The sequence below is a fragment of the Papilio polytes genome, unplaced genomic scaffold (assembly GCF_000836215.1).
Source record: "Papilio polytes unplaced genomic scaffold, Ppol_1.0 DF821956.1, whole genome shotgun sequence".
Classification (NCBI taxonomy): Eukaryota; Metazoa; Arthropoda; class Insecta; order Lepidoptera; family Papilionidae; genus Papilio; species Papilio polytes.
In genome coordinates, this window is record NW_013527248.1 from 235,894 (window position 1) to 262,754 (window position 26,861).

The 26,861-nt window shown below is 36.5% G+C and overlaps 1 protein-coding gene across 3 annotated transcripts in view; it reads left to right on the forward strand.

The window, feature by feature from the left end:
* LOC106107612 (protein slit) overlaps positions 1–26,861 on the forward strand; it is a 114,602-nt gene that overhangs the window by 74,022 nt on the left and 13,719 nt on the right. For all 3 annotated transcript variants that reach the window (XM_013288520.1, XM_013288518.1, XM_013288519.1), the window contains 23 exons: positions 9,730–9,873; positions 10,611–10,772; positions 12,322–12,392; positions 13,421–13,565; positions 14,226–14,369; positions 16,438–16,509; positions 17,169–17,240; positions 17,893–17,964; positions 18,339–18,502; positions 18,882–19,041; positions 19,252–19,343; positions 19,796–19,922; positions 20,315–20,386; positions 21,030–21,190; positions 21,629–21,758; positions 22,354–22,531; positions 22,830–22,939; positions 23,415–23,584; positions 24,006–24,216; positions 24,755–24,894; positions 25,422–25,591; positions 25,966–26,136; positions 26,480–26,555. In XM_013288520.1, the coding sequence (XP_013143974.1) occupies positions 9,730–9,873; positions 10,611–10,772; positions 12,322–12,392; positions 13,421–13,565; positions 14,226–14,369; positions 16,438–16,509; positions 17,169–17,240; positions 17,893–17,964; positions 18,339–18,502; positions 18,882–19,041; positions 19,252–19,343; positions 19,796–19,922; positions 20,315–20,386; positions 21,030–21,190; positions 21,629–21,758; positions 22,354–22,531; positions 22,830–22,939; positions 23,415–23,584; positions 24,006–24,216; positions 24,755–24,894; positions 25,422–25,591; positions 25,966–26,136; positions 26,480–26,555 (3,014 nt within the window). The remainder of the gene's footprint in view (positions 1–9,729; positions 9,874–10,610; positions 10,773–12,321; positions 12,393–13,420; positions 13,566–14,225; positions 14,370–16,437; positions 16,510–17,168; positions 17,241–17,892; positions 17,965–18,338; positions 18,503–18,881; positions 19,042–19,251; positions 19,344–19,795; positions 19,923–20,314; positions 20,387–21,029; positions 21,191–21,628; positions 21,759–22,353; positions 22,532–22,829; positions 22,940–23,414; positions 23,585–24,005; positions 24,217–24,754; positions 24,895–25,421; positions 25,592–25,965; positions 26,137–26,479; positions 26,556–26,861) is intronic.

Sequence of the window (26,861 nt, forward strand, 5' to 3'; positions counted from 1 at the left end):
CTTATAAGAAAAAGGCCGGGGAAAAGGGACTAAAGTTGGGCCGGCACCACACTCATAGACGAAACGCGGAATTTCTTCCACTTCACGCCTGTCTTCTGTGTGGTCTTGGTATTACACCGGGCGAGCCGGCCCATTCGTGCGAAGATGTTAAAGCGGGCTCTACCAATGTAAAAATGATGTTAGTATCTCGTACAATGTCCCCGGAAGCAACTTCCTTCCACGTAACTACGCAGTATTTTCTTCAAGTACATCTTAACGAATCGTAATATGTACGTAACACCGGATACCGAACTCAATGGAATCAACTGGGCCACAATACGTGCGTGCGTGAACGACCAGTGCGGGGCTTAGTCTGTTTTATTTATTGTCGATAAAATTTTAATACGTTTTGTTAGACTTCCTGCTTTTAAGTGGCGATATTATGTGAACACACGTTCCGAAGATTGGATTTTTGTTCAGAGTTCTTTTATGATATAATCCGTTTGCACCATTGCTGCGCTATTAACTGGGTGATGTTATATTGAGTGGTCTTTATACCTTAGAGCGTGCCCACATTTTAACTAAACTATCGCATAAGTGTTTAGTTGCGCTTTGATTTTTTTTGTGCTTTGATGAAGGTGCTCACACTACTCGATATTTATGTGTGCAACTAAACCATTAAATTGGCTGAGAAACAATCTAATGAAACCAAAAATACATAAAACTGAACACATACAGATATAATTGTAATAAAAAAAAGTAAGCGATGAATTAAATTGAATTTAATAAACAGTATTCTATTTTATCGATAAAACTCAATGAAGAAATGTTATCGATACAATTGATTCCCATCACTAAGGAACTGTACCGCCGAATATCGCCGGTAGATGGCACCTATGCGTTGACAGCTCATGATATATGTTCATGTGAACAGCGACACGGACAGACGGACAATATTACGTAAAACTAAAGGGCCAACGAATACTTTACAAGAATATTTGGTAGGATTCTCCAATACAGTTTTAAATTTTTATTACCTTAAGCATATTGTGAACGAAAATCAGTGCAAAATTTAACCTCTTTGGCTAACAAGAAGTGTAGAAAGAGATGGCATACTGGCTACCAAGACTTTTGCCTATTTGATTAATAAAAAGATTCAGTAAAAAACAAAAGAAACGCGAGAAGTGTAAAAATGTATTTGTAATAGATTTGTAGAATATTGTAAATTTATACTACTAATATTATAAAGAGGAAACATTTGTATTTTTGTATGTATTGAAATATCTCAAAAACTACTGGACCGATTTAGAAAATTCTTTCACCAATATAAAGCTACGTGATCAGTGAGTAACATAGGCTTTATTTTTTATTTTCACGCGTACGAAGTCGCCAGCAATAAACTCGCAGTCGATAATTCCCGCCTCTTTATCGCTAAATCCAAAATGGCGGCGCAAGTGTTGGCAGCTTTATAATTCTCTTTTTTCTCACAAAAAAATTCCCACATTAGTGTCGCGGGAAAGCGGTAAGACGCATGAGCGAATTCAACGACTTATATCCTAGGAGTGTACACTAGGGGACAAAAAAATTATCCACCTCGATTCACTTGGAAGATTTCTTTATTTATTTTATTGGTATGACCTCTGAGTTCACACTTGGTTATTGAAATCATTTTAACGGCTATAATATGCGATTTACTTATTATACAAAAGATTATTGTTTACTAGCTTTCGCCCGTAACTCCGTCTACGTAGAATTAAAAAAAATGTGAGTAGCCTATGTGTTCTTCCAGACTATCCTCTACATCTGTACTAAATTTCTTCGAAATCCGTTCAGCCGTTTAGGCTACAAACTCTAACAAATATCTATCCATCTATCTATTTTTCGCATTTATAATATTAGTATGACTAGCTTCGCATACGGCTTCATCCGCATGGAATTATAAAAACTTTATTTTATTGTTTACATTTGTCAAATTCTAAATTTCAAATGTCAAAATTATCGTTACAATAACAATCTTGCTTCCTTAATGTTGGCTTGTAGTTTATGGTCTCGTTCCCAAATGAAGGTTCTTTTCAAATTTATTTACCCCCTAAGTTTACTAGCGTGAAAATATATAACCTAAAACGAGTTGTATATAGAGCTTTTTATTAAAGAAAGAATTATTTAAAAATATGTTATGATTGCAGACATCCTACGCCACGAAGTAGTTTGTGTTTACGCTTTATTATATTAGTATAGAAGTATAGATAAAGGTATTTTTGCTTGCAAATGTTGAAATTCATTGATAAATAATCAAATAATCTAAAAGTCAAATTATACTCCACGTTTGGTTTTAAAAGGAAGCCATGCCCATACAAATAATTCAAGACAATTCAACTTACAACGTTGAAAAGACAAAGCAAAATTGTCAGATGCTACTTTTTTTAAAAAAATCATGTTAGTCCCATTACTTTTGGCGTATAGTGTATTCGTCTTGTACCACCGCTGCGGGAGCACGCCCGACTTACTCTCAAAGGCAGGCATCTTTGGAGGCTTCAGTGCACTAGACTTCGCCCGCGGCATTACTCGACAAAACTGCGAAGTACAAAGGTGGGGTTAATGGTGCCTACTGATCCCCTTTTGTAAACAGGGCACGCTAATAAACGTTCTTAAAAGGTTTCATTGTTTTAACAGAAAGGAAATGTGATTTTTTCCGTTTATAAATATGCTAAGATGTCCACTGTTTTTGGTTTAAATTCGAAAACTAGGGTTTTTTAATTGCATAATTAATGTGAGGTTTTAAACATTTTCTTACGTACAAACTTTTTAATTGTATCGCAAGAGAAAACCTCTTGTTAAATAATAAATGCGCGCAACCGACAAGATGGCAGCTCCTACTATAGAGGTTGGAGCAAACCTCCATGGAGACGTGGCGTAGCATAATTGCAACTTAAAAATGCCAGGCGTGTGAAATAATAAAGTTAAATACATTCCTTCAAGTAAGTCTACTATTTTAATATAATAATAAAATATCTCCTTAAGATTTACGATTTAGACCAAATAAAGACGTTTTGTTTGTTAACTAAGTTATGGTTTACTAGTTTATTTATTAATGCAGTAAAATGATATTTACATAAAGAATGCAAGAGACGCGTCAATATTTTACACTGTACAAAGTTACTTAAATTTCTCGCAAACTTCTTGTATTCTAACAAGCCAAGGGGACACTGAAAAATGCAAGCAAAATGCGAGACAGCGCTGCCAAACGCTAGGGTTGACATTTGCAAGTTTATATAAACAACGCCAAACGGATTAAATTTAAATACACTATACAAACAAGAATAAAAAGTTTAAGAAACGAGGGTATACACAACATGTAGAACATAGTCTAAAAGGCTTCTTATTTTTGTTGTTTAATTCCTCGCAGATATAGTAGCGGGCTTAAACTAGTATTCAATATATATTAACGTATAACTGCATAACAAATATCAGAATCCTCTAAAACTACTTCCTATCGATCGGACTAACGATAAAATTGCGTAGTCATTTAATCTTAGCATTAGTCTATGGATTTTAGGTCTCAATACGACAGGACAATAAAACTACGAAAATCCTAATCGATTTCACATTTTTGTCAACCCTATATCCTCGTCTTGAAAATAAAATGCCCTTCTCCAATGATACACAGTTTCGCGTCCGAGCTCGCCTCCTCGGGGAACTGCTCTTTATGAATAATTCTCTCGCAATATTCAAGTTACGTGTCCCTCAGGACGCCATTCTCCAGGAAACGAAGTCCTTTACAGACCTATTCAATTTTTTACGCACTTTACACGTTCGAGAAAAACCGGAAAGGCTGTATTTAATATCTTTGCCGTTCCACTATCAGTTACATTTAACATTTTGCTTTCTTTGCTCTTTTAAGTGAGATTAAAAGGTATAATCATACTATTATTATAAATGCGAAAGTTGAGATGGATGGATGGATGTTTGTTATAGTGTGTAGCCTAAACGGCTGAAAGAATTTCGATAAAATTTGGTAGGGATACAGAGGATAGTCTAAAAGAACACTAGGCGCGGGCGAAAACTAATATCAATGTACCTTCTAGAAATGGAAAATAGATGTAAATTACTTCAAATAAGCCCATACAAATAGGATTCGGCTGGGGACGCTATTAGGTATGTTGCTATAACAATTTCGACCTAACTATTTGCATTAAAAACGTCAAATATAATGGTTAAGAAACGCCTTTACGTACTATTTCGATCAATACTGTAACTATAAAATTAAAGCGACCGTTTTGTAGTTAATATTCTTCGGGTGTATGTAATTTGAATATATTATGTCCCAATTTCTTTAAGTACCACTTTATATTGTATTCAAATAGGTTAACACACGTGTGTCTTGAATTTGAAAGCAATGTTTTTATATGGTAAACGATAGTTTAGTTTACAGTATCTGTTGTACATTACGTAATTTGACAATGTATTTATTTACTTTAACGTAACTGTAGAAGTTGTATTTCATTTTTATATTAACTGCAAGAAATAAATAGCAATTTTAATAATGTCGCAATACTGCTACATCACTATTATCTACTTGCAGGTACTCTGTAAAACAGAATTGCACTTACTAAAATATTACGCTTCCAAATCAAATTGAAAAGAATGAAATTACTTAAAACAAAATGGCCCTTGAGCGTAACAAAATGGCTTCCATTGCTAGCTAGACAAAAAGGCGCGAACACATTTGGAGTTGATGGTAAAAAGGAAAGCTACAACTCCGCTGCAGAAAGCTTTCCTGTGTTCTTTGCGACATAAAAACAAACTGCTTCCAACTGAGAGGCTTAATAAAGTTTTAGACAAATCGCTGCTAAGTGTCGCCAGTGTAATGTTAACTAATGGCATTGCTATACATAACTCAAATAGAGTATAATATGTTTATTTATAATCTCTTGTTTTTCATTCATAAAAGTAACATTTTCAACTAAATGAAAACACACAAAGAAAGTTACGTTACAACTAATATTTTAATCTATTTTTTTACTAATTTCTAATTTAATCTATTCCAATTTATTATCACAGAATGTCATTGCACTGGTAACACTTATTGGCGGGAAAGTCAGTATCTAGCGCAATTCCCCGGAATGGCGTCTTTACTTGAAATGTCAATTTAAAACGGATTAGGGACACCAGCGGTCTCTAGCGGAAGATAATATTATTTCTTGGCATTATAAAATGCTACCGCAGCTTGTTTTTGAAGCGGAAAATACGTAGCAATGGAAAGCTTGTCATTTCAGAAAATAAACTGTCGCACAACTGTTGTACGATTGTCGATTGTTTCGGAGCCACCTCCATAAGCTCATAGGAATTAAAGCGCGAATAAAACAAATATGAGATATTTTAGTCAACTGGTGCGCGTACTTTTAATTTGCAGTTATTTATATTCCCTAATAGGTAGTTAATCTAATGCTAAGCGCCTAGTCTTCTTTATTTTCACTACAATAATACAAGATCATTTAAATGTTACTCTAAAAATGTAACACAAAATTAAATCCATTGTAAGTACATCCTCGTCTTTTATCGTAGAACCAAAACAATAATTTGACTCGAGTCTAAAGCTCATTATCCGCAACGACTTCCGCTCTCTAAGACAGCAATGTTTCCGGCGCCGCGCACTCGATGTCTGTTCGTCATCCGGAGCGGACGTGTCGAAAGACTCTCCAGTCTAATTGATGCTTTCGAATTCCTTGGGAAATTGTTAAGAAAATTGCGGATATATTTCAATAAAGAGCTTTGTGAAATATTCTTTTACGTCGTATATATCTATATTTTTAATTCGTGTGTTTATGTGCTTGTATGTACGTTTGTACTGCAGCCGAATTGCTTGATAGAATTGATTTTGAGATATCGTCTGTTGATTGTTACTTCTAGAAAATAATGGATTTTATGTATTCCGAAATTGAATAATATTTGTTATCTATACTATTATAATAAAGCGTAAACACACACTTCTTTGTTGCCTAAGATGTCAGCAATTACAGCATATTTTTGAATTTTTTCTTCGCTTTAGGCTATGAACTTTAACGCCATTAAACTTAGGGGGTAAATATTTTGGGTAAAAACCCTGATGTGGGAAAGAGACCATAAGTTGCTGCCAACATCAAGGAAGCAAGGTTGTCATGTTATTTTGACATTTGCAATTGATAATTTTCATAATTTCATGCGGATGAAGTCTCACAGAAACAGCTAGTTTTATATAAATAAAGCCTTAAGTGTTATTAGGATTTTACTGTTCGGTTTTATTGTGGCATTTAATGGTAATTACCCTCCTGCGGTGTTGTAACGTAAAACCATTTTACGATTCTTTCACTTTATGTACTGAACATTTATTGACTAATTGTTTACGGCGTCTTCGTCTGCGAATAATAGATTTTGTTAGAAATTGTGATAAAACGATGGTTACTAACAAATATCATGAGATGATGATTGGAATTTACGAGTTTTCTAATAAATACACAGCTATATTAAAATTGTAGTGTCTGTGATATCAGAAAAATTCCAGATTTCGGGAAGATGATGTATTTTCATCGATGACTTCTTTTTGTCTGTCTGTACGCAAGCCGCGTTTGTTCCGGGTAATCTTCGAAACGGCTGAACCGATTGCTACTTTGTTACGTGGACGAAGTCGCTGGCAACAGTTAGTTTCAAATAAAAACTACAAATCGTTTACTTTTTTTAGTTACACAGTAATTATTTTTTCGGGCTAAATAAATCTATAATTAACTTCCTTATAATTTTTTTTTCAATAATCATTGCCAGTACGGTGACCTAAAAGCAATTAATATCAATAACGCCATGTAATTAACAGTCCGCCATTACCCGCCGACAAGATGGCGTCGCTTCCGTGCACAGATAATTACTTAAATTAATTATAATACGAGCCAGTGATAGTCGGGAAATGTGTCAGTCGAATTACCATGTATTTAACGAACAAAATCAATATTTGAACTTTAGACGCGTGCTCAGAACTATCGCATAACTGTTTAGTCACACTTTGATTCCTTTTAATGGCATAGGAGGCACAATACTCGATTTTTAGTTGTGCAACTAAATAGTTGAACTGCGAAACAATCGACAATCGCACAACAGTTGTGCGATACTTTAGTCAAAGGTGAGCGCCCGGTCTTAGGAACCATATATTTTAATTTGGTTCCTAACAGCGGGCTTACTTTACATTTATCGGAGTAAAACTAGGTTTTGCTATATTTTATAAAAATAAAAAGTGGTACAGTCAAAGAATTAAATTTACTTCCCATCTAGTCTCGAATTGATATGCGATAGCACATATGTACATATGTTACTGTGGCAAGTTTTCGACTTGTTAGCTCCAAATGAAATTTCACCAAATGTATATGAAATAAACGTCCTCGATAGTCCATTTCCTTATATATCTAGAAGAAACTTTCTTTCCAAGGCATTTTCGAGTGAAAAATCAGCCAGTATTCCAGTTTTTCGTAAAAGAATTCTGAAACGCCTCATTGTTCTATGCAGTCTGTGCTCTAGTATTGAAGTGATATCGATGACGCCATTAGACGGCATTGTACGGCCGCCATCTTGACGGAAAGCGCGGGAAAGTATTACAAATGGCGGACATAGTCTTAGTACTTCTGAAACTATGAAATGGTTCTTTTAAGGTATTTTTTATAACACCGAAGTCATCGATGCTTATGGATACGCAAAACCAAAACTGCAGATGCCTTGCCTTTGAGATACGCCTCTTGAAGGACTCTAAGTACGCGCACCTTGGACTATATAATATCACAACTTTTTAGTCTCGCTTTGATTCCTATGAGCTTATGGAGGTGAACCCTCCTCGATTTTTAGTTATGCAACTAAACAGTTGAAGACTGCGAAACAATCGACAATCACACAACCCACTTTAAGTAGTGGTTTGGACATGGAAGTCTAGTATACTATAAAAGAGTACGAGAACTTTTCTAGACGTATCACTGATCAAATTTATATATAGCTGTTGCTGGCAACTTCGTCCGCGTGAAAATAAAAATTAAAGCCTATGTTACGCACAGATAAATTATCTTTCTAACGGTGAAAGAATTTTTAGAAACGGCCTTGTAGTTTTTGAGTTATTTGAATACATAAAAAATATATGCCAGGGCTGTCAACATACACTTAACTTTAGAATTTGCTTTTGTAATTCACCTGTAAAGTCTATAACTATACTCACAATGTTATCGTTGGTTTTCACTGACACAACTAGAGTTAAGTTACACGTTAGCAGTTTAAACTCACGGTTAACTTCCGCGTCCTTCAGCTATAAGATCGATAGGCCAATGCGGCGCCCCTCTACAACTTGTTAAATATTAATTACAAAGTCCGACATTGTAATGCCGTTTATTGGACAAATACTACACCCAAAAAGGTTTCTTAAATGGATACGGTATTAATCGTGTACTAATAATTAATAGATAAAATGTTTGTGTCTCTGTAAAAAGGTTATCTAAAAATAGTTTGAAAAGTTCAGATTTTATCCAAATGTTACAAAAGTAAATAACAATATTAAAAACCACCTGTAACCAGGTACCATCCTCACAATCTCGATGGCTGGCATTCCACAACAGTGCGGTTTTCGCGGAACTTTCTGCCCCGCACAGCCGCGTTGTGGAACGGTCTGTCCTCGGCGGTATTTCCAAACCAATACGACTTAGGGTCCTTCAAGAAGCGAGTCTATCATTTCCTCACAGGCCGGCAACGCATCTGTGGTTCCTCTGGTGGTGCGGATGTCCATGGGCGTCGTTGACCACCTAGGTGTACACGCCGCTCGTTTGCCCCCTTTTACTATAAAAAAAAAACTATATTACGAAATTTAAAACATTACGTGTTAACTGACTGTCATATGTAGATGTAGATAATAAAGAAAATAATATTAAATACATCATTCTACCTATTTAAATATAAACGTTTAATTTCGCGATATTACCGCATCCAATAAATGCAAAATTTTCCCACATCCATGGAACAGAGTCGGCGCCCAATTTGTGAAGCGGTATTAATTATTCAAGTGAAACGGATAGCGAACAATTTTGGACAGCCCTAGTTATACGTTAGTTTAGTATGGATGTGACTTCGATATGCGTTTCTTACAATAGACTTCCATTTCCATGACACTTGTATACCTGTCTCTTTAATGTCAAAGAAAACAGAAGAAAAAAAGAATACTATAAAAAATATAGAGTACTAGAAGCAGAAATGCATTTGTAACCGTGAATTTTACTTGATACGAACGTAAAAATCGGTCTAAAATTACGATTTCAACGGAGAGTCTATACTAATGTTTCGTATGAACACCCAAGCGGTACTCATTGCAATTTAATAACAGCGATATCGCGTGCGAAACTGTACTATTAGGAGCAACGGACTTTGGATTTATGTCCAATCCACAAGCCCCTGCTACCCTGGTACACAAAAATATAAACCACAATTAACTGCAGTCAATTATCGCTAAGGGAAGTGTAGACGTATCACATATTACTAAAAAAAATGAATGCGGTAAAAGAACTTTTTGTCAACAAAATAGCAATTACATTTGATTATCTTCCAAAAGAACTTTTGCTATTAAATTTTGACAGGAGTCTATTTAAATGAATTTCAACTGTTTTATAGTTTCAATCTTAAATCAAAAGGATCCTACCCAAACACCTAAGAAGATGGAATGATGAACAATTTCACGAATTATAATTGCTTACCTTTCAGGGACTTGAGCAGGAATGAACTAACAGCGATCAGCCGAAGAACCTTCCGAGGTCTGACGTCACTCAAGAGTCTACATCTAGACGGAAACCACCTCAAGTGTATTGACGATAAAGCGTTGGAGCATATGAAGAGTTTGGAAGTGCTGTAAGTTGTATTGAAAATTTGAGTGACACTTTATCCAACTGTCTCAGAATTTTTGGTAATTCCACTATTACCTTTCTCGTAAACGACTGAACAGATGACTAAGATGTCATTTGATTTGTATTCTTATCCTGAGGTATTAAAGACTAGCTGTCCCCGTGCGGCTTCATCCGCATGAAATTATGAAAATTTTATTTCATTGTTTACATTTGTCTAATTATCGATAACAAATGTCAAAATGACATGACATGAAAAACCTTAGCAACCTTTCTTTCCTGATGTTGGCAGAAACTTACGGTCTCTTTCCCACATTAGGGTTTTTATCCAAAATATTTACCCCCTAAATTTAATGGCGTGAAAATATATAGCCTAAAGCATGACGTAAATGTAGGGCTTTTTATTAAGAAAAGATTAATTCAAAAATATGCTGTAATTGCTGACATCTTAGGCAACAAAGAACTGTGTGTTTACGCTTTGTTATAATAGAATAGATAAGCGTGCCAATTCTGGCGGGAATTGATATTGCAAGTATCGAAGAATTATGTTGTTACGATGGTATTATCTAAAACTAGCATTGAGGAGATATTAGAACATTCGTACAGACATTCAAAAGCTGCGTCCTACGTTATTGTTTTGCGATTTTCCGTACACCATATTCAAAATCAAACACAAACTTTTAAGATGGGACACCACAAGGTTTTTCCGACTGTATTTAATTGGTTCTTTTACATTCTTTCCAGTACACTAAACAACAACAATTTGACATATCTGTCACTGGAACCAGCGTCGGTCGCGCGACTTCACACGCTGCGTTTGACCGACAATCCAGTCGTGTGCGACTGTCGCGTCGCAAGACTGCTGGTCGCATTACGAGCGTCGGCATTCGTCGGTGTTGGAGCCAGGTATGTGGTAGGGAAAGGTGGCTAGGTCTTATCTGTTCTACGTATTGATTTAAGACAACTGAGGCTGTCCTAAATTAGTGAATAGGTTTCAGTCAAAACTCCACTGCCCTAAGTGAACATAGTAGAACCTCGATAAGTTTAAGTCCAATGAAAACACAAAATACTTTAAGTTATAGAGGTTTTAAGTTATCAAGGGTCTATGTTGTAGAGGTTTTGCGCTCTGATGGGAAGGGAACATATTATTTTTTTAAAGTTAAAGAGGTTACCGATGTTCTACTTATGGGCGTGACAACCATGTTATCCTTCAATAAATTATAGTTTTCTTTACCTCTTATGTTTTCTTCCAATTTGCACAGAATAACCTTACCAATATGGCCGTCGTGTCGTCGAGCTAATGCAACATATTTTGACATTATAAAATCATGACATAAATATTTAAATAATGTGTTGGATCACAATTACAAAGTTATAGCGTTATTTCAAATTATGACAAATGGTATTGTGCCCGCTTTAACATCTTAGCACTACAGGGCCGGCACGCCCGGTGTAATACCACAACCACACAGAAGACAGGCGTCAAATGGAAGCAATTCCGTGTTTCGTCTGATGAGTGTGGTGCCGGAGGCCTAATTTAAGTCCCTTTCTCTTTACCACCCTTTTCTTATAGGAAGATGGGAAGGGGAAGTGGATTTGACGGTGGAGGAGATGCATAGGAAGGGAAAGTATCCTCTTAATGTGCGTCTTCTCCTCCGTCGTATAAGGGTAGGCAACGCATCTGCAATTGCGGATGTCTATGGGCAGCGGTCGCTTCGCCATTTTGGCGGATTCAGGTGGCCGCTTGCTCGTTTGCCACCTTATGTTATATAAAAAAAAATTATAGCACAGACTAAATAACCTTCAAGAATACAGAATACATCAAAATAGTTAAAAAGCTACCATACTGTATATGGTAGGTTGTTCGAATTTCCATTTAGAGCGCAAACCTTTGACTAATTATTATTTTTTTATTTATTGGGGTAAAAGAACAATAGGACAAGAAAAAAAAATATACAGTACAATTTAAAAGTGTTGAGTAGATGTGCCATCCACAACTTTACCACGTAGTAACTATAATAATAAAATAAATCTATATATAGGCTATACATTCGAGTGGTACTTAATGATATATTAATATTATTAATAATTCAAAGTTTTAATAATCTCTATTTTAAGGTTATTTTAAGTAACATGTATATCATTAAAATTAGTATTATAAGAATTGAAAATTCGGTTAATTGGTGACCGCAAGCCCGCATTAGTTCGAGACCAGTTTGTTGAAAAAAGTTTTGAAACATTTCTGGGATGAGCTCTTGTGGGGACTCTGTACGATATTCTTCTGTTTAAACAGATGCAGTCGTACCTATTATGGCACAGATCGTGGAGTAGCAAGTATGAAAATAAATAAATAAATGAATAAACAATCGATTGTTTCGCGTTTTTTTGCACAATTAAAAATCGAGTGTTCACCTCCATATGAGCTCTTAGGAATCATCAAGAAATTTACTTCTAGATGCCAAGCTCCAGCCACTCTCAGAGGGGCTCTGCTCACTGATTTAGAAGACAGCGATCTCATATGCAATGGTAAGACATACAGCCTTACAAATAAACGCGGTATAAAGTTTAACTTAGGAATAAACTGAGTGAGAAATTTGTACTAATATTTACTTATACTCAGTTTATTCGTAAGAGCGTCGGTGGCTCAGTGGTTTGAACACTTGACTTGTAATCTACAGGTCTTGGGTTCGAATCCTGTACCAATGTGATTTTAGATTTTTCGAATTTTCATATGTACATAATTTACCCGACGTTCTTACGGTGAAGGAAAACATCGTGATGCACATATCGGCAAAGAAATTCAAAGATATGTGTGAAGTCAACCCGCAGTGCAGGTTGACTATGGCCTAGTCACTAACTTAGGGTAGGCTCCGAGCCCCTCGGTGGGGACGTATAGTGAGCTGGTGATGTCGATGACTCAGTTTATTCCTAAGTTAAACTTTATACCGCATTTATTTGTGATGTAAGATGAACCGTATTTTTATCTATATTTCTATAATTTGTATGTATACTAATATAATAAAGAGCAAAGTTTTTTGTATGTATTGAAATAACTCAAAAACTACTGGGATATTCAATAATTCTTTCATCAACAAAAAGCTATGTTATCGCTGAGTAACATAGGCTATATTATTTTTAATTTAACGTGGACGAAGTCGCGAGAAACTACTATACTTAATATTATAAAGAGGGAAGATTTGTATTTTGTATATTGTATATCGTAAAAGATTTAAAAATAAAACTATTTTTAACGGAGACATGTGTATTGATAAAATATGTACAGAAAAAGACTAGAAAAAAATGATGACGTCGACAATGTGTTCTAATTTTAAATAATTTAAATTCTTTTTCTTTTCTAATGGCTTGACTCTAAAAACGTTTAAAAACTCCTTGAACATATATGTTAATAAATATGTCAAAAACTACTGGGCCGATTTCAAAAATTCTTTCACCGTCAGAAAGGTAATTTATCGCTGAGTAACATAGGCTATATTTTTGACCCAGACAAAGTCGCGAGCAAGAGCTAGTTTTCTTTATATAGATAACGTTTTCAGGACCAATAGCAGTGACATCCAGCGAGTGTTCGGCGGAACCTCGTTGCCCGCCTCCTTGCCGCTGCACGGCGGAGGGCACTCTCGACTGTCGGGAGAAATTGCTTGCGGAATTGCCCGCCTCTATACCGCATCGCACTGTTGAAATGTGAGATAACCCATTATTTCTTACTAATATTATAAAGGTGAAATGTATGGATGTTTGTAAGAGTTAACCTGAACTGCTGAACGGATCCCTATTGTCATACATGTAGGGGATAGTCTGGAACACATAGGATACTTGCATTTTTTTAATACAAGGCGAACGGAGTCGCGGGCGAAAGCTAGTTTAATTGTAATCTATCTTACTGATATTATAAATGCGAACGTTTAGATGGATGGATGTTTGTTTACAGTTTGTAGCCTAAACTATAAAACGGATTTCGATAAAATTTGGTACAGACGTAGAGAATAGTGTGGAAGAACACATAGGCTTCTCGATTTTGATTCATCTATTTCCACGCGGACGAAGTCGCGGGTGAAGGCGGCGGGAAATATTTGTATTTTTGGATTCTTATATGTATTGAAATAACTCAAAAACTACTGGGATATTCAAAAATTCTTTCATCATTAAAAAGATATGTTATCGCTGAGTAACACGGGCTACTTTTTTATTTTATTTTTTTTTTTAATTTCACGCAGTCGAAGTTGCATTTGATATTTTCCAGTTAAGACATTGTGATTTTAGGGACGCACACAAACGTAGCTATTAAGTTACTATACAAATTCTGTAAGTTAAACCCAGGATAACTTAATTCTTTACTTCCAGTCGTCTAGAACAGAACGAGATAACAGAAGTGGGCGCGGGCGCGTTCGTCGCCATCAAAGTGGTTGCTAGAATCGACCTTTCAAACAATAAGATTGTCAAAATAGCAGCTGACGCCTTCAATGGACTTACCAGACTTACCTCTTTGTAAGTATAAAAACTGTCAACATTGACTAGACTATCGCATTGCCCTTGTGTCTAGTCACTTGATGGAGCGATCTAAGAGCTCGATGACCTTCCAATCCGGTAATAACTAAGTAACGGCTCGTGCCGAGGCTCCTGAGGGAGCCTAGTTACTCATAAACGAGGTTTACGCTAAGCGCCATGCGCTGTCTCCTCAAGCCTGGTGAATATGTAAATGCCTCAAGGCAAACAGTAACCATTCAGTCACAAAAAACTAAACAATCGCATAACTGTTTTCGCTTTATATAACTTTAAACTGTCGTGGTTTTTACAAATATAGGTAAGATAGGGTTTCTTACCACGATTGGATTGTTTTAGTTCCCGATATTTCGGCACAGTTGCATGAGCCATGTTCACGGGCTGACTGAAGTGTGCGGTAGTGTGAAAAAAAAAGTTACATTAAGCCATATCGGTCTACTTTTCTCCTGATACGGCCACTACTATTATTGTCCTCATTTTCACTAAACGAGCTAAAAAAATTCAATCGTGAGAAACCCGTATCTTACGAATATTGTATTTGTTTTCGCTTTGATTCCTATGAATGTGTACATTAGAGGAAGTTTGAAAGTAGCGCCAGTGGTGGAGAAATTGAGAAGCAAAAGGTTAGCGTGGTATGGACATGTTATGCGACGAGACGATGGAACATAAACCAGAAAGTGTTAAGAATGAATGTGGGCTACAAAGGAAGAGGAAGACCGAAGAAAGTATGGATTGTGTGAAAGAGAATATGCTTAAGAAAGGAGTGTATTCAGATACGGCTGATAGAGATGTATGGAGCAGCACATACTGTGCCGACCCTCGTAAGGGATAAGGGCAAGTGGATGATGATGCTTTGATTCCTATAAACTTATGGAGGTACATTGTTAGGTAACTAAACAGTTGGCTGCGGAACAAATGACACGCACAACAATGCGATAGTATAGTCACAGGTGTGCCCAGGATTTAATTGTCTTTTTTATGTATGTCCATTACAGCATATTTTTGAATAATACTTTTTTAATAAAAGCCCTACACTTACACTTATAAAAAAGATGCTTTTTTGACCTAAAACAGATTAGTACAGTTCGTGGGACTCTCGTCTCCTGAGCTAGTAATAACTGTGTTTCAGGAGGCAGTGTCTTCTTTTAACGATCTATATATACCAATATTATAAAGAGGAAAGATTTGTATTTTTGTATATATTGAAATAACTCAAAAACTACTTGGCTACTTAAAAATTCTTGCAGCAAAAAGCTACGTTATCAGCGAGGCTATGTTTCTTATTATTTTATAATTTCTCGCGTAATTTACTGGTAACAGTAATTGGTAACCTAATTTTTATTGGAATAAAACAAAACAAACTAATATATTGTAGATTTTACAAATTAAATTGGCCACTCTGACCTTCTGATATTGTTATTTAGTAATAACCCCACAAAAACAAGGCGTGAAGTGGAAGCAATTCCGCGTTTCGTCTGATGAGTGTGGTGCCGGAGGCTTTAAGTCCCTTTCCCTTGCCACCCTTTTGTTAAGAGGAAAAGATGGGAAGGAAAAGTGGATTTGACTGTGGAGGAGACGCATAGGAAAGGGAAATGTCCTCTTTATGTGCGTCTCATCCGTCAATGAAGGGTAGGCAGCGCTGCAATTGCGGATGTTTGTGCAGCGGTCGCCTTCCATTTCGGTGGATTCAGGCCGCTTGCTCGTTTACCACCTTATATTATAATAGCTGTTCCCGTGCGGCTTCATCCGCATGAAATTATGAAAATTTTATATTTTTGTTTACATTTGTCAAATTATCAATTGCAAATGTCAAACCTTGGCAATCTTGCTTCCTTGATGTTGGCAGCAACTTATGGTCTCTTTCCCACATTAGGGTTTTTATCCAAAATTTTTACCCCCTAAGTTTAATATCGTGACGTAAGTGTAGGGTTTTTTAATAAAAGATAGTTATTTAAAAGTATGCTGTAATTGCTGACATCTTGTAACAAAGAAGTGTGTGTTTACGCTTTATTATAATAGTATAGATAAAAAAATAATAGTTATTTATTTCCAGAGTACTATATGGGAATAAAATAAAAGATTTACCAGCGGGAATATTCCACGGATTATCATCTTTGCAGCTGTTGTAAGTTTTTTAATTTACTATATTAAAAAAAAATGTTTTTTTAAAGACTGCAACGAAATAAGAACAGCATCTATGATATATGTTTAAATGGATGTTTATCTCCAAAATGGCTTAATATATTCACTTTTTAAACGACGAAGTCGTAGGTAAAGTCAGTCATCATTACCAGCTCACTATACGTCCCCACCGAGGGGCTCGGAGCCTACCCAAAGTTAGTGACTAAGCCATAGTCAACCTGCACTGCGGGTTGACTTCACACATATCTTAATTTCTTCGCCGATATGTGCATCACGATGTTTTCCTTCACCGTAACGTCGGGTAAATTATGTACATATGAAAATTCAAAAAATCTAAAATCACATTGGTACAGGATTCGAACCCAAGACCTGTAGATTACAAGTCAAGTGTTCAAACCACTGAGCCACCGACGCTCTCTGAGTCAAGTTAGTCATACTAATATTATAAATGTGAAAGTTTAAATGGATGTTTGTTAGTTTGTAGCCTAAACGTTGAACGGATTTCTATGAATTTTGGCACAGGTTCAGAGCATAGTCTGGAACAACACATAGGCTACTTGCATTTGTTTTTTTTAATTCCGCGCAGTTCGTCTGAGAGTAAAAGTAGTCAATTTATATTTGTATATGTTTTTTTGTTTACAGATTGTTGAATTCAAATGAAATTTCGTGCATACGGAAAGATACTTTTAGAGATCTTCAGAGTTTGAAACTACTGTAAGTTAGTTTATCTTACTTCTTACTATCTTACTAATATTATAAATGCGAAGTTTAGATGGATGTTTGTTAGAGTTTGTAGCCTAAACTGCTGAACGGATCTCAATGAAATTTGGCATATACGTAGAGAATAGTGTGGAAGAACACATAGGCTACTCACTTTTGTTTTTTAAATCCACGCGGACGGAGTCGCGAGCGAAAGCTAGTTAACTAAATAAAAATAACTCATTTAGAAATGTAACTTTTGATGTAATTTTAGTCTGGTTTTACTTTAATTTTAACTGGCCAGATGCTTGTTATATGTCTGATGTTTACGACAACGCGGCAGCCAAAAATACAAAACACTTTTTATCAAACTAACACATCTTTATTCAAAGACTTATTTACACAAATATATACAAAAAAAAACTCAAAACTATCTTGATCACTTGCCTTCTTAATCTTTTTCTATATATTTTCTTTATCCAACGATAAATGCCTTAGTGGTCTGTATGCAACCTCTTTTGTATACTTGCTTGTCAGCCAAAGAGGTTGTATTTTGTACTCAACACTGATTAGTCGAATTTTACTCTATTGCAATAAGTATACATTATTAAGACGCTTTAACTGCATTTTTCTATGAAAATAATTGAATTCTATGTATTTATTTCAGGTCTCTGTATGATAATAATATCCGTTCAATACCAAATGGTACATTTGATTCACTAACTGGAATACAGACTTTGTAAGTTATTTTGAATCTTTTTCCCATTTAAAATAGATAAAAAACTCAAAATCGAATTTTAAAATAAAATTTAGGAACAGCGCCATCTAGTGAACAAATAGTGAAATATTGGTAAACAATTACAGTTTTTTTAATAGTTTTTATTCATTTTCAAAATATTTGATTATAATATAAAGAGTAATTTGTAATTTTGTATATATCGAAATAACTCAAAAACTACGGAATCTATTTTAAAAATTCTTCCATTATTTAAAATCTACGTTATCAATCAATGTTACTCATTTTTTTACATTTTGCATTTTTTATTTCACGCGGGCGACGTCACGAGCTATAACAAGTATAATCATTTTTCTAAAAGAAGCTTTATTTTCCAGGCATTTAGGTCGTAATCCCTTCACCTGTGACTGCGCACTTCGTTGGCTCGCGGCTTACCTTCGTAAAAACCCGATAGAAACTTCTGGAGCGAAATGCGACTCTCCTAAACGACTCGCCCGGAAAAGAATAGACGCATTACGAGATGAAAACTTTAAATGCAAACGTAAGTTCAAGGAAATAGAGTTCATTTTTAATTACAGAGTTCGTTTTAGTTTATTTTATACTTTTAATACGAAATTTGAAATTAACGCCATCTATTATGTAAAAATGTCAACAGTACAAATTACAAATTAAATATGCATGGTTTATTTGGACTTTATTAAACGATTTTATCTCCTTGTTGTAAGATAACCGGAAAATAATGACATCAAAAATACCAACCATTGAGATAAAATTGCATAAAATCACAGTTACAGCGTATTGTTTTCAAAAATATTCTTTATTAATATAATTTTATAGTAACATATACAAAAAAATCGTCTAATTTTGCGTTCATGTTCATATTAAAACCAAAATGCCTCATAAACATTTATGTATCTTAGCTGGTGAAGAAACAGAAGGTGATCGAGGCTCGTGTGGCGCCACTGGTGCGTGTCCCGCCGCGTGCGCGTGCGAGTGGGACGCAAGAGGGGTGCGCGTGGCGTGTGTTAGAGCGGGACAGAACGATGTCCCTCGCGACCTGCCTATGGCTACACACGTATTGTAAGCAACAATATTACACAGAGTAAACAATCGCAGAACTGTGATTATTTCGAAATTCAACTGTTTAGTTGCACAACTAAAAATCGAATATCACCTCCATAAGCTCGTAGGAATCAAAGCAAGACTGAACAGTTGTGCGATAGTTTAGTCAAAATAAATTCATTTCTAAGTAAATAGTATGTAAGGGAGTTATTTTTATCTATTTTTCAGATTAATGTCAGATAATAATCTACGTCAAATCAAGTCGGATGGACTATTTGGAAGACTGCCGGATCTCAATAAGCTGGATTTCCGTAATAATGGTTAGAAAGTCTATTTTAATAAGACCTCTAAAAGTTCCTACATTGAAACCAAAAACATTTAAAAGATACATAGACGAGGCAATGAGCATTTTTTTATGGTACTTTCTCTGAAAGATATCAGTTGTCAAGTTTAGTGCCACCTCGTGTATTGTAATAAAATATTTTACAACAATTATAATAAGCTCCATCTTTTGTTAAAAAAACAAACTAAACAGAGTCAGAAAATACAATAGAAATATTTAAATATTTATGACATCTATTGGCGATTATTTTAAACACAATTAATTATATTGACATGTGTTTTAGAGGATTTATCGATAGATAGCGTTAGTAATGTGAAAAAATGTCTCAAATGAAGTGTCAACTATGCCTCCTCTGTGTATTTCTTAAATCTTTGTTTGAAATGTTTAAAGAATATTGTCGTCTCGCTCACTCATGTGTTCTCCCTACAGGTATAACAGAGATAGAAGATAACGCATTCGACGGCGCTGCCAACATGCAAGAATTGTTGCTAGATGGCAACCATCTGGCAACCGTTACTGATAAAATGTTCTTCGGCTTGCACAGTCTTGTTACATTGTAAGTTATGTACAAAATAAACCAAAGCACATACAAAAAGGAAATGTACAGTGGCGTAAATCCGCGGTATTCACTTCTGGTAAAATTGCCTTCTTCATTGCAACGAAAACGCTTACAAATAACTTATTGGATAGCAGTAAGTGCAAACGAAGGGATAATAAAAAAACCTTTGTCGTGTATCACTAATTGACATTTTTCCATGCACATTTATAAGCTGTTGTATTGATTTTTGTTTCCGCTCGTTTCAAAATGTTAAAACGATTGTATTTTTTAAAATGGAACACTGACAGTTGTCCAAACTGTACAAAGACGAAGTTGTATAACCTCAAAAAATGTTTCTTTTCCTTCAAAAATATGCCTTAAATCTTAAATAGTTGTTATTTATTTTCCAGGTCCTTAGCTGAGAATAAAATTAAATGCATCACTCCCGGAGCTTTCGATCATCTAAACTTGCTGAAAACCCTGTAAGTGGAGAAGTTGGAGTTAGTTTTATTTATGTTTATTTATTTAAATCATATAAAATTAATTACAAATTTGTCAGTGACCAAAGAGATTTAAAAAACAAATAGAGATAGCAAAGTTTACACTTCAAAACATTTTTTACAAAATTACTAACGCCATCTATTAATAAATCCTCAAAACTACATACAATTGTGTTTAAATTAATTGTCAATAGATGTCGTTAAATAATATTTAAATGTTTATATTTCAATTTGGAACACTGTTTAGTTTATTTTCTAACAAAAGTGGAGCTTATTATAATTGTTGTAAAATGTTTTATAACAAGTCAACACGAGATGACTTATCTTGAAAACTGATACCTTTCAGAGAAAGTACCAGTGAAAAAAAATTCTTCACTGCCCCGTATTTCTTAAATTGGTGGCAAATAGTTATTGTAGTCAACCAAAATATTGTGTTTTCAGGTTTTATAAATTACTAACTATCTGTTAGCAATAAATATACCCTATGTTACTCAGTGATAACGTAGCTTCTTAATGGTAAAAGAATTTTTTAAATCGGTCCAGTAGATTTTGAGTTTTTTCAATACATACAAAAATACATTTTTTTTCTCTTCATATTAGTATAGATTATCCTGTTTGTCTTTAGGACGTTGTCGGGCAACCCTATCCACTGCAGCTGTCACGTGGGCTGGCTGGCGGGCTGGCTGCGCGCGCGCCGCCTCGCCCCCGCCGCCGCCTGCGCCTCGCCCGCAGCGCTGCGTGGCGCCAACATACCGCATCTAGAACTCACTGACTTTAAATGCACGGGTAAGTGTCTGATATTCATCAACTTCTCCCTAAGAGTCGGTACAGTATCTGCAGCTCCATACCTCTCTATCATATTTGTATACACACTGATAATAAAAACACTATCTGTTATTTACTTATGGTCTATTTAGACCTATGATTAGTAAAGTGGTCCCTGATCTAGTAGTTGTATTGAAAGACGCACACTTCTTGATGCAGCGCCATCTATCAAAGTATGGATGTAGTACAGCGCCATCTATTGAACGAGGCATTACAAGTATTAATAAAGGGCCATTTTTAAAAAAACAGATTTAGTACAGTGTCATCTCTTAAAGTATGGATAAATTAAAATATTGGATGTATTACAACGCCATCTTTTAATCGAGGCACACGTCTTAGTTTATTAGCGCCATCTATTAACGGTCTTTAACATTCCTAAATACTGGTTATTCTGTACAGCGGAAGACAAAGGATGTTTATCGGCGGAGTATTGTCCAGCGGCGTGCGTGTGCGCCGGCACTGTGGTGCGCTGCGCGCGCGCACAACTCACTTCGTTACCGAATAATATACCGAGACAGACTACTGAATTGTAAGTTGATACATCCTTTTACTAGCTTTCGCTCGCGAGTTTGTTCTCGTGAAATTAAAAAAAAAGCAAGTGTGTTCTTTCAGACTATGTCTATGCCACACATTCACACATCCATTCGGCCTTATATGCCACTAACTCCAACAAATATTCATATATCCATTTAGACTTGTATTTATAATTTTAGTAAGATTTTCTGACAAAAGTCTCCTTTCCCTATTATAAGCAAAGTATGGTAAGAGGAATTGACGGAGAAGTGGACGTATAGAAAGTGTATATTGATGCTGTCACCTCTGTCGTAAAGATAGGCAAGGTGTGCAATAAATGATGTTTCGGCAACGGTTACTTCGGTATTTCAAATTCAAGTTATTCGTTTGCTTGTTCTAAAAACATTAAATTACTAGTTGTTGCTTGCGACTTCGCTCGCATGAAATTAAAATATAATATGACTATCTGACTCACAGACAAATTACCTTTTTAATGGTGGAAGAATTTTTAAAATCGGCCTATTAGTTTTAGCGTGAATCAAATACATACAAAAATACAAATCATTCCTCTTTATAATATCAGTATAGATAAATAATTCGTTCTTTTTCAGGTATTTAGAATCAAATGAAATCACAAGTTTAGAGCCTGAACAAATCCGTCATCTCACGCAGCTGACGCGTCTAGATCTCTCCAACAACAAGATAGATGTACTCCACAATAATACATTCGACGGCCTCACCAAGTTGTCTACACTAATTGTCAGCTATAACAGGCTGAGATGTGTTCAGGTAACTTAAATAGTGTAACTTACTTCTTCACTTAAGTCTGTAGCAGTTCGAAGCCCACAAATTTAGATCCCTATGCATGCTGGAAGCCTAATTGAATTCCCTTTTCCTTTCCACTCCATTAATAAGGAAAGAGTGGAAAAGGTAAGTGAATTTGATGGTAGAGACGTACAGAAAGGGGAATTATCTTCTTTATGTGTATCTCCTCCGTCAGTTAAGGCAATGTATTTATAAATGCGGATGTCTGGGCAGTCGTTTTGCCATTCGTTATTTATATGGACTTTTTGTTTTTATTTGCCAGAGGGACGCCCTCAAAGGTCTAACGCAGCTCCGCGTGCTGTCTCTGCACGGGAACAACATCTCGATGCTGGCTGACGGCGTCTTCAGAGACCTGGAGTCGATCTCTCATGTGTAAGTTATATTTATGGTTTTACACATAATTAGTGTTATATATCCAAAATGTATTATAACTTTAAATTGACAAAATCTCTATTCTTATTGAAAAAACAAACCTACAAGAAAATAAGTCAAGATTACTACAGAATATAACAATAGATGGCGCTGTAACTCACTGCTTCAACCAGTAAAACATTTATTAAATTTGTTGTTTTGTTATGTGGATAATGGTGAAATTAACAAAACAGAAACTTGTGAAAATGCACTTTTATTGTACAAAGAGAAGTTACAAGCTGGGGATATCAAATAACAGCAATGTTGCCAATTAACATATTATGGTTGTTTTCTTAATTACCGTAACAAAATTATTAGATAGATGGAGCTGTAGATAACTTTATTCTAGCACTGATAGATGGAGCTGTAGCCAATTTTATTCCAGTACCGATAGATGGCGTTGTAATTAATTTATATCTAAAGCCTTATATTCCAGTGCGCTAGGCTCCAACCCGCTGTACTGCGACTGCGCCGCGCGCTGGCTCTCCGAGTGGGTGAAGAGCGCGGGCGAGTACGTGGAGGCGGGCATCGCCAAGTGCGCGGAGCCGCCGAGAATGCGAGACAAACTAGTACTTAGTACTGCTTCTAGTGCATTTGTTTGTACAGGTAATAATCCCATTCGCTTATTTATTTTATTGTTTATTTGAATAATCACCTACAATAGCGATAGACTTGCAAGATGCATGAAAACTGCCAGAATAATAAGGTGGATTTTACTATAACAGGGTGCTAATGAACTATCATAAATGCCTTAAATCCCTTCCCACCCTCTTATAAGGAAGGGATGGCAAGTAAAAGTGAATTTGTCAGTTGAGGAGACGCATAAGGAGAAATATCTTGCTATCTGCGTGTCTGTCGAGTAATGAACAACGCATCTACAATTGCGAATTCCTTAGTAGAGGTTAATTTGTCATTTTGACATTTACCACCTTATAATATAAAAAACTAACAAACATCCAAACTTTCTCATTTATAAGTACTATTATCAGTACCAACTAAAGGTATCTTTCTGTACTTAACTAATCAGAGAAAGCACCGAGTGAGGTAATATCGAAGTGCGACCGCTGCGTGCGGTCTCCGTGCGCCAATGGCGGCACGTGCAGCGCCACGCGCGCCGGCTTCGCGTGCGCCTGCGCGCGCGGCTTCCACGGCGACACCTGCCAGCAGCGCATCGACGCCTGCTACGGCGCGCCCTGCCGCCACGGCACCTGCACCCTGCTGGAGGAGGGGAGGTTCCAGTGAGTACACTCTACTCTACTCTAGGATGGTAACAAACAAGGAGATTCAAAAAATATATGGAGGAAGTTGACACTTCACTTGACACATTTTACACACGATCACTGACGCCATCTATTAACAAATCCTCAAAAAAAGGTGTATTTATATTTCATGACAGAGGATGGAGCTTATTATAATTTTGTAAACCATTTTAAACCAAGGAAGTTTTAGTAGATGTCTATCCAAAAGGCAGGGTACCTTTTGAAGATTAACCCGGATACCAAAATAAAAATATTAGCAATAAATATTTAATATTTTCACATAGTAAAGTCTTCGACTTCAGACGTATATGCCAGAGGAGTATAGTTCTTTACACCTTTTTACCCTTTTTGAAATATTGGGAATGGAAAGTTGAGTGCTAGGGGATGGGACGCATAGGGACATACATATGACAGTGAAATACTTTTTTAACCTTTTATTTTAAAGAGCAAATCTATTATGATATTTGTTTCACACTACTAAACATTGCCCTACCTCAAATTAGCCTTGTTTTTGTAGTTGCTCGTGTTCAGCGGGTTACACGGGGGTACGTTGCGAGGTGGACATAGACGACTGCGCTGGCCACATGTGTCAGAACAACGCCACCTGCATCGACCACCTGGAGGGGTACACATGTAAATGTGCTCCAGGGTACATGGGTGAGTATCACCTATACGTCCCCACTGAGGGGGAGTCTACCCTAAGTGATTAGGACAGTCAACTGCTTCACACATATCTTTGAATTTCTTCACCGATATGTACATAATTTTTTCCTTCACGGAATGTTTAGTAATAAAAAAATTATTATAATATAAGTAAGATATGTGGGAGGAGGTTTCTAAATGTTAAGGTAGAGCCCGCTTTAACATCTTCGCACTGTAGGGCCGGCTCGCCCCAGCAATACCACGACCACACAGAAAACAGGCGTGAAGTGGACGCAATTCCGCGTACAATCTGATGAGTGTGCTGGAGGCTTAATTTAAGTCCCTTTTTCTTTCGGATTGGATTAAGGAGAGGTATGGAAAGGGGAAATATTCTCTTTATGTGCATCTTCTGCGTCGATTAAAAGTAGGCAACGCATTCGCTGTTACGGATGTCTATGGGCAGTTGCTTCGCCATTTTGGCGAATTCTAATGGCCGCTTGCTCGTTTGCCACCTTATGAAATAAAAAAATCTCGTGTCCCAGGTGAGTTTTGCGAGACGAAGATCCCGTACTGCAGCGCGGAGTTCAACCCTTGCGAGAACGGTGCTACCTGCACCGACCACGGCAGCCACTACACCTGCAGCTGCCCGCGGGGGTACGCCGGCACCAACTGCACCCTCAACCCCGACGATTGCCTCGACCACATGTGCCAGGTATCACATACTTAGGTCCCAGAACCAGCTGCCAGCTATACTAAGTTATTCTAGGGCATCGATTCGACAGTGGTAGAGCCCGCTTTATGTTCGCAATGCGGGGCTCGCCTCTTTACATACCTCGATGATAGACGTGAAGTGGAAGCAATTCCGCGTACACTGTGATGAGTGTGTTGGAGGACTAGTTTCAGTCCCTTTTTCTTATAAGAATAGGATGGGAAGAGAAGTGGATTTGATGGAGGAGAGGTATAGGTAGGCAACGCATCCGCTATTGCGAATGTCTATGGGCTGTCGCTTCGCCATTTCGGCGGATTCAGCTGGCCGCTTGCTCGTTTGAGCGGGGCGAGGTTGTGTAAAGGCAGCTGTGTGCACAGAACGGCGCGACGTGCGTGGACGGTCTGGAGGAGTACCGCTGCGCGTGCGGCGCGGGCTACGCCGGCCGCTACTGCGAGGCGGCGCCGCACGCCGCGCTCGGCACCTCGCCCTGCGCGCACCACGACTGCCTGCACGGCGTCTGCTACCTGCCGCCACCTGCGGCCCTACAGGTATGTGCACTCCATTTGAGCTTTTATTTAAACAGATTTATACAAGGAAAACGTCTTAGAATAGATTTATTGAACTTTTAGTATAAGAAAAGGGTGGGGAATATTGGTTTTTAAGGTGAAGGACGTAGAGGCACAAACGGTATATGCATCTCCTTCGCTGATTATGGGTGATCGCTTCGCTAATCCAGCGAATTCAGGTGTCCGTAAACTTATTTACAATCTTGTTTAATAAAAAATAGTGTGAATTCTAGTAAATGAGTTTATTGAATTGTTGATCCCTCGAGTCGGATATTATCGAATATTACTTGATATTAGAGTAATTTAGAGTAAAATAACTTCTCAGGACGATATAATGATGGAGCGACCTCTACTGGGAGCGACCAATGACTACCTCTGCAAATGTGCGCCCGGCTACTCAGGTAAACATTTTTTTTATTTTCTTCTAAGTCTTTGCTAAATTACTTATGAAAGTAAATGTAAAATATAATCAATAAGTCACTTATATTGTTCTTGGATTAACTTATTATAATTAGTAAATACTATGGAAATTAGGAAACTCTACTAATGTTATAAAAAGAAAGACCCTAACAAAACCCTAACTACATTAAAACCTATATCCTATTTAATTACTACTTTACATAAAGGAAATAAATAAAGTAAACGTAAAATTAATGTTTTATTCTATTTTTTTTTTTTTTTTTTTTTTTTTTTTTTTTTTTTTTTTT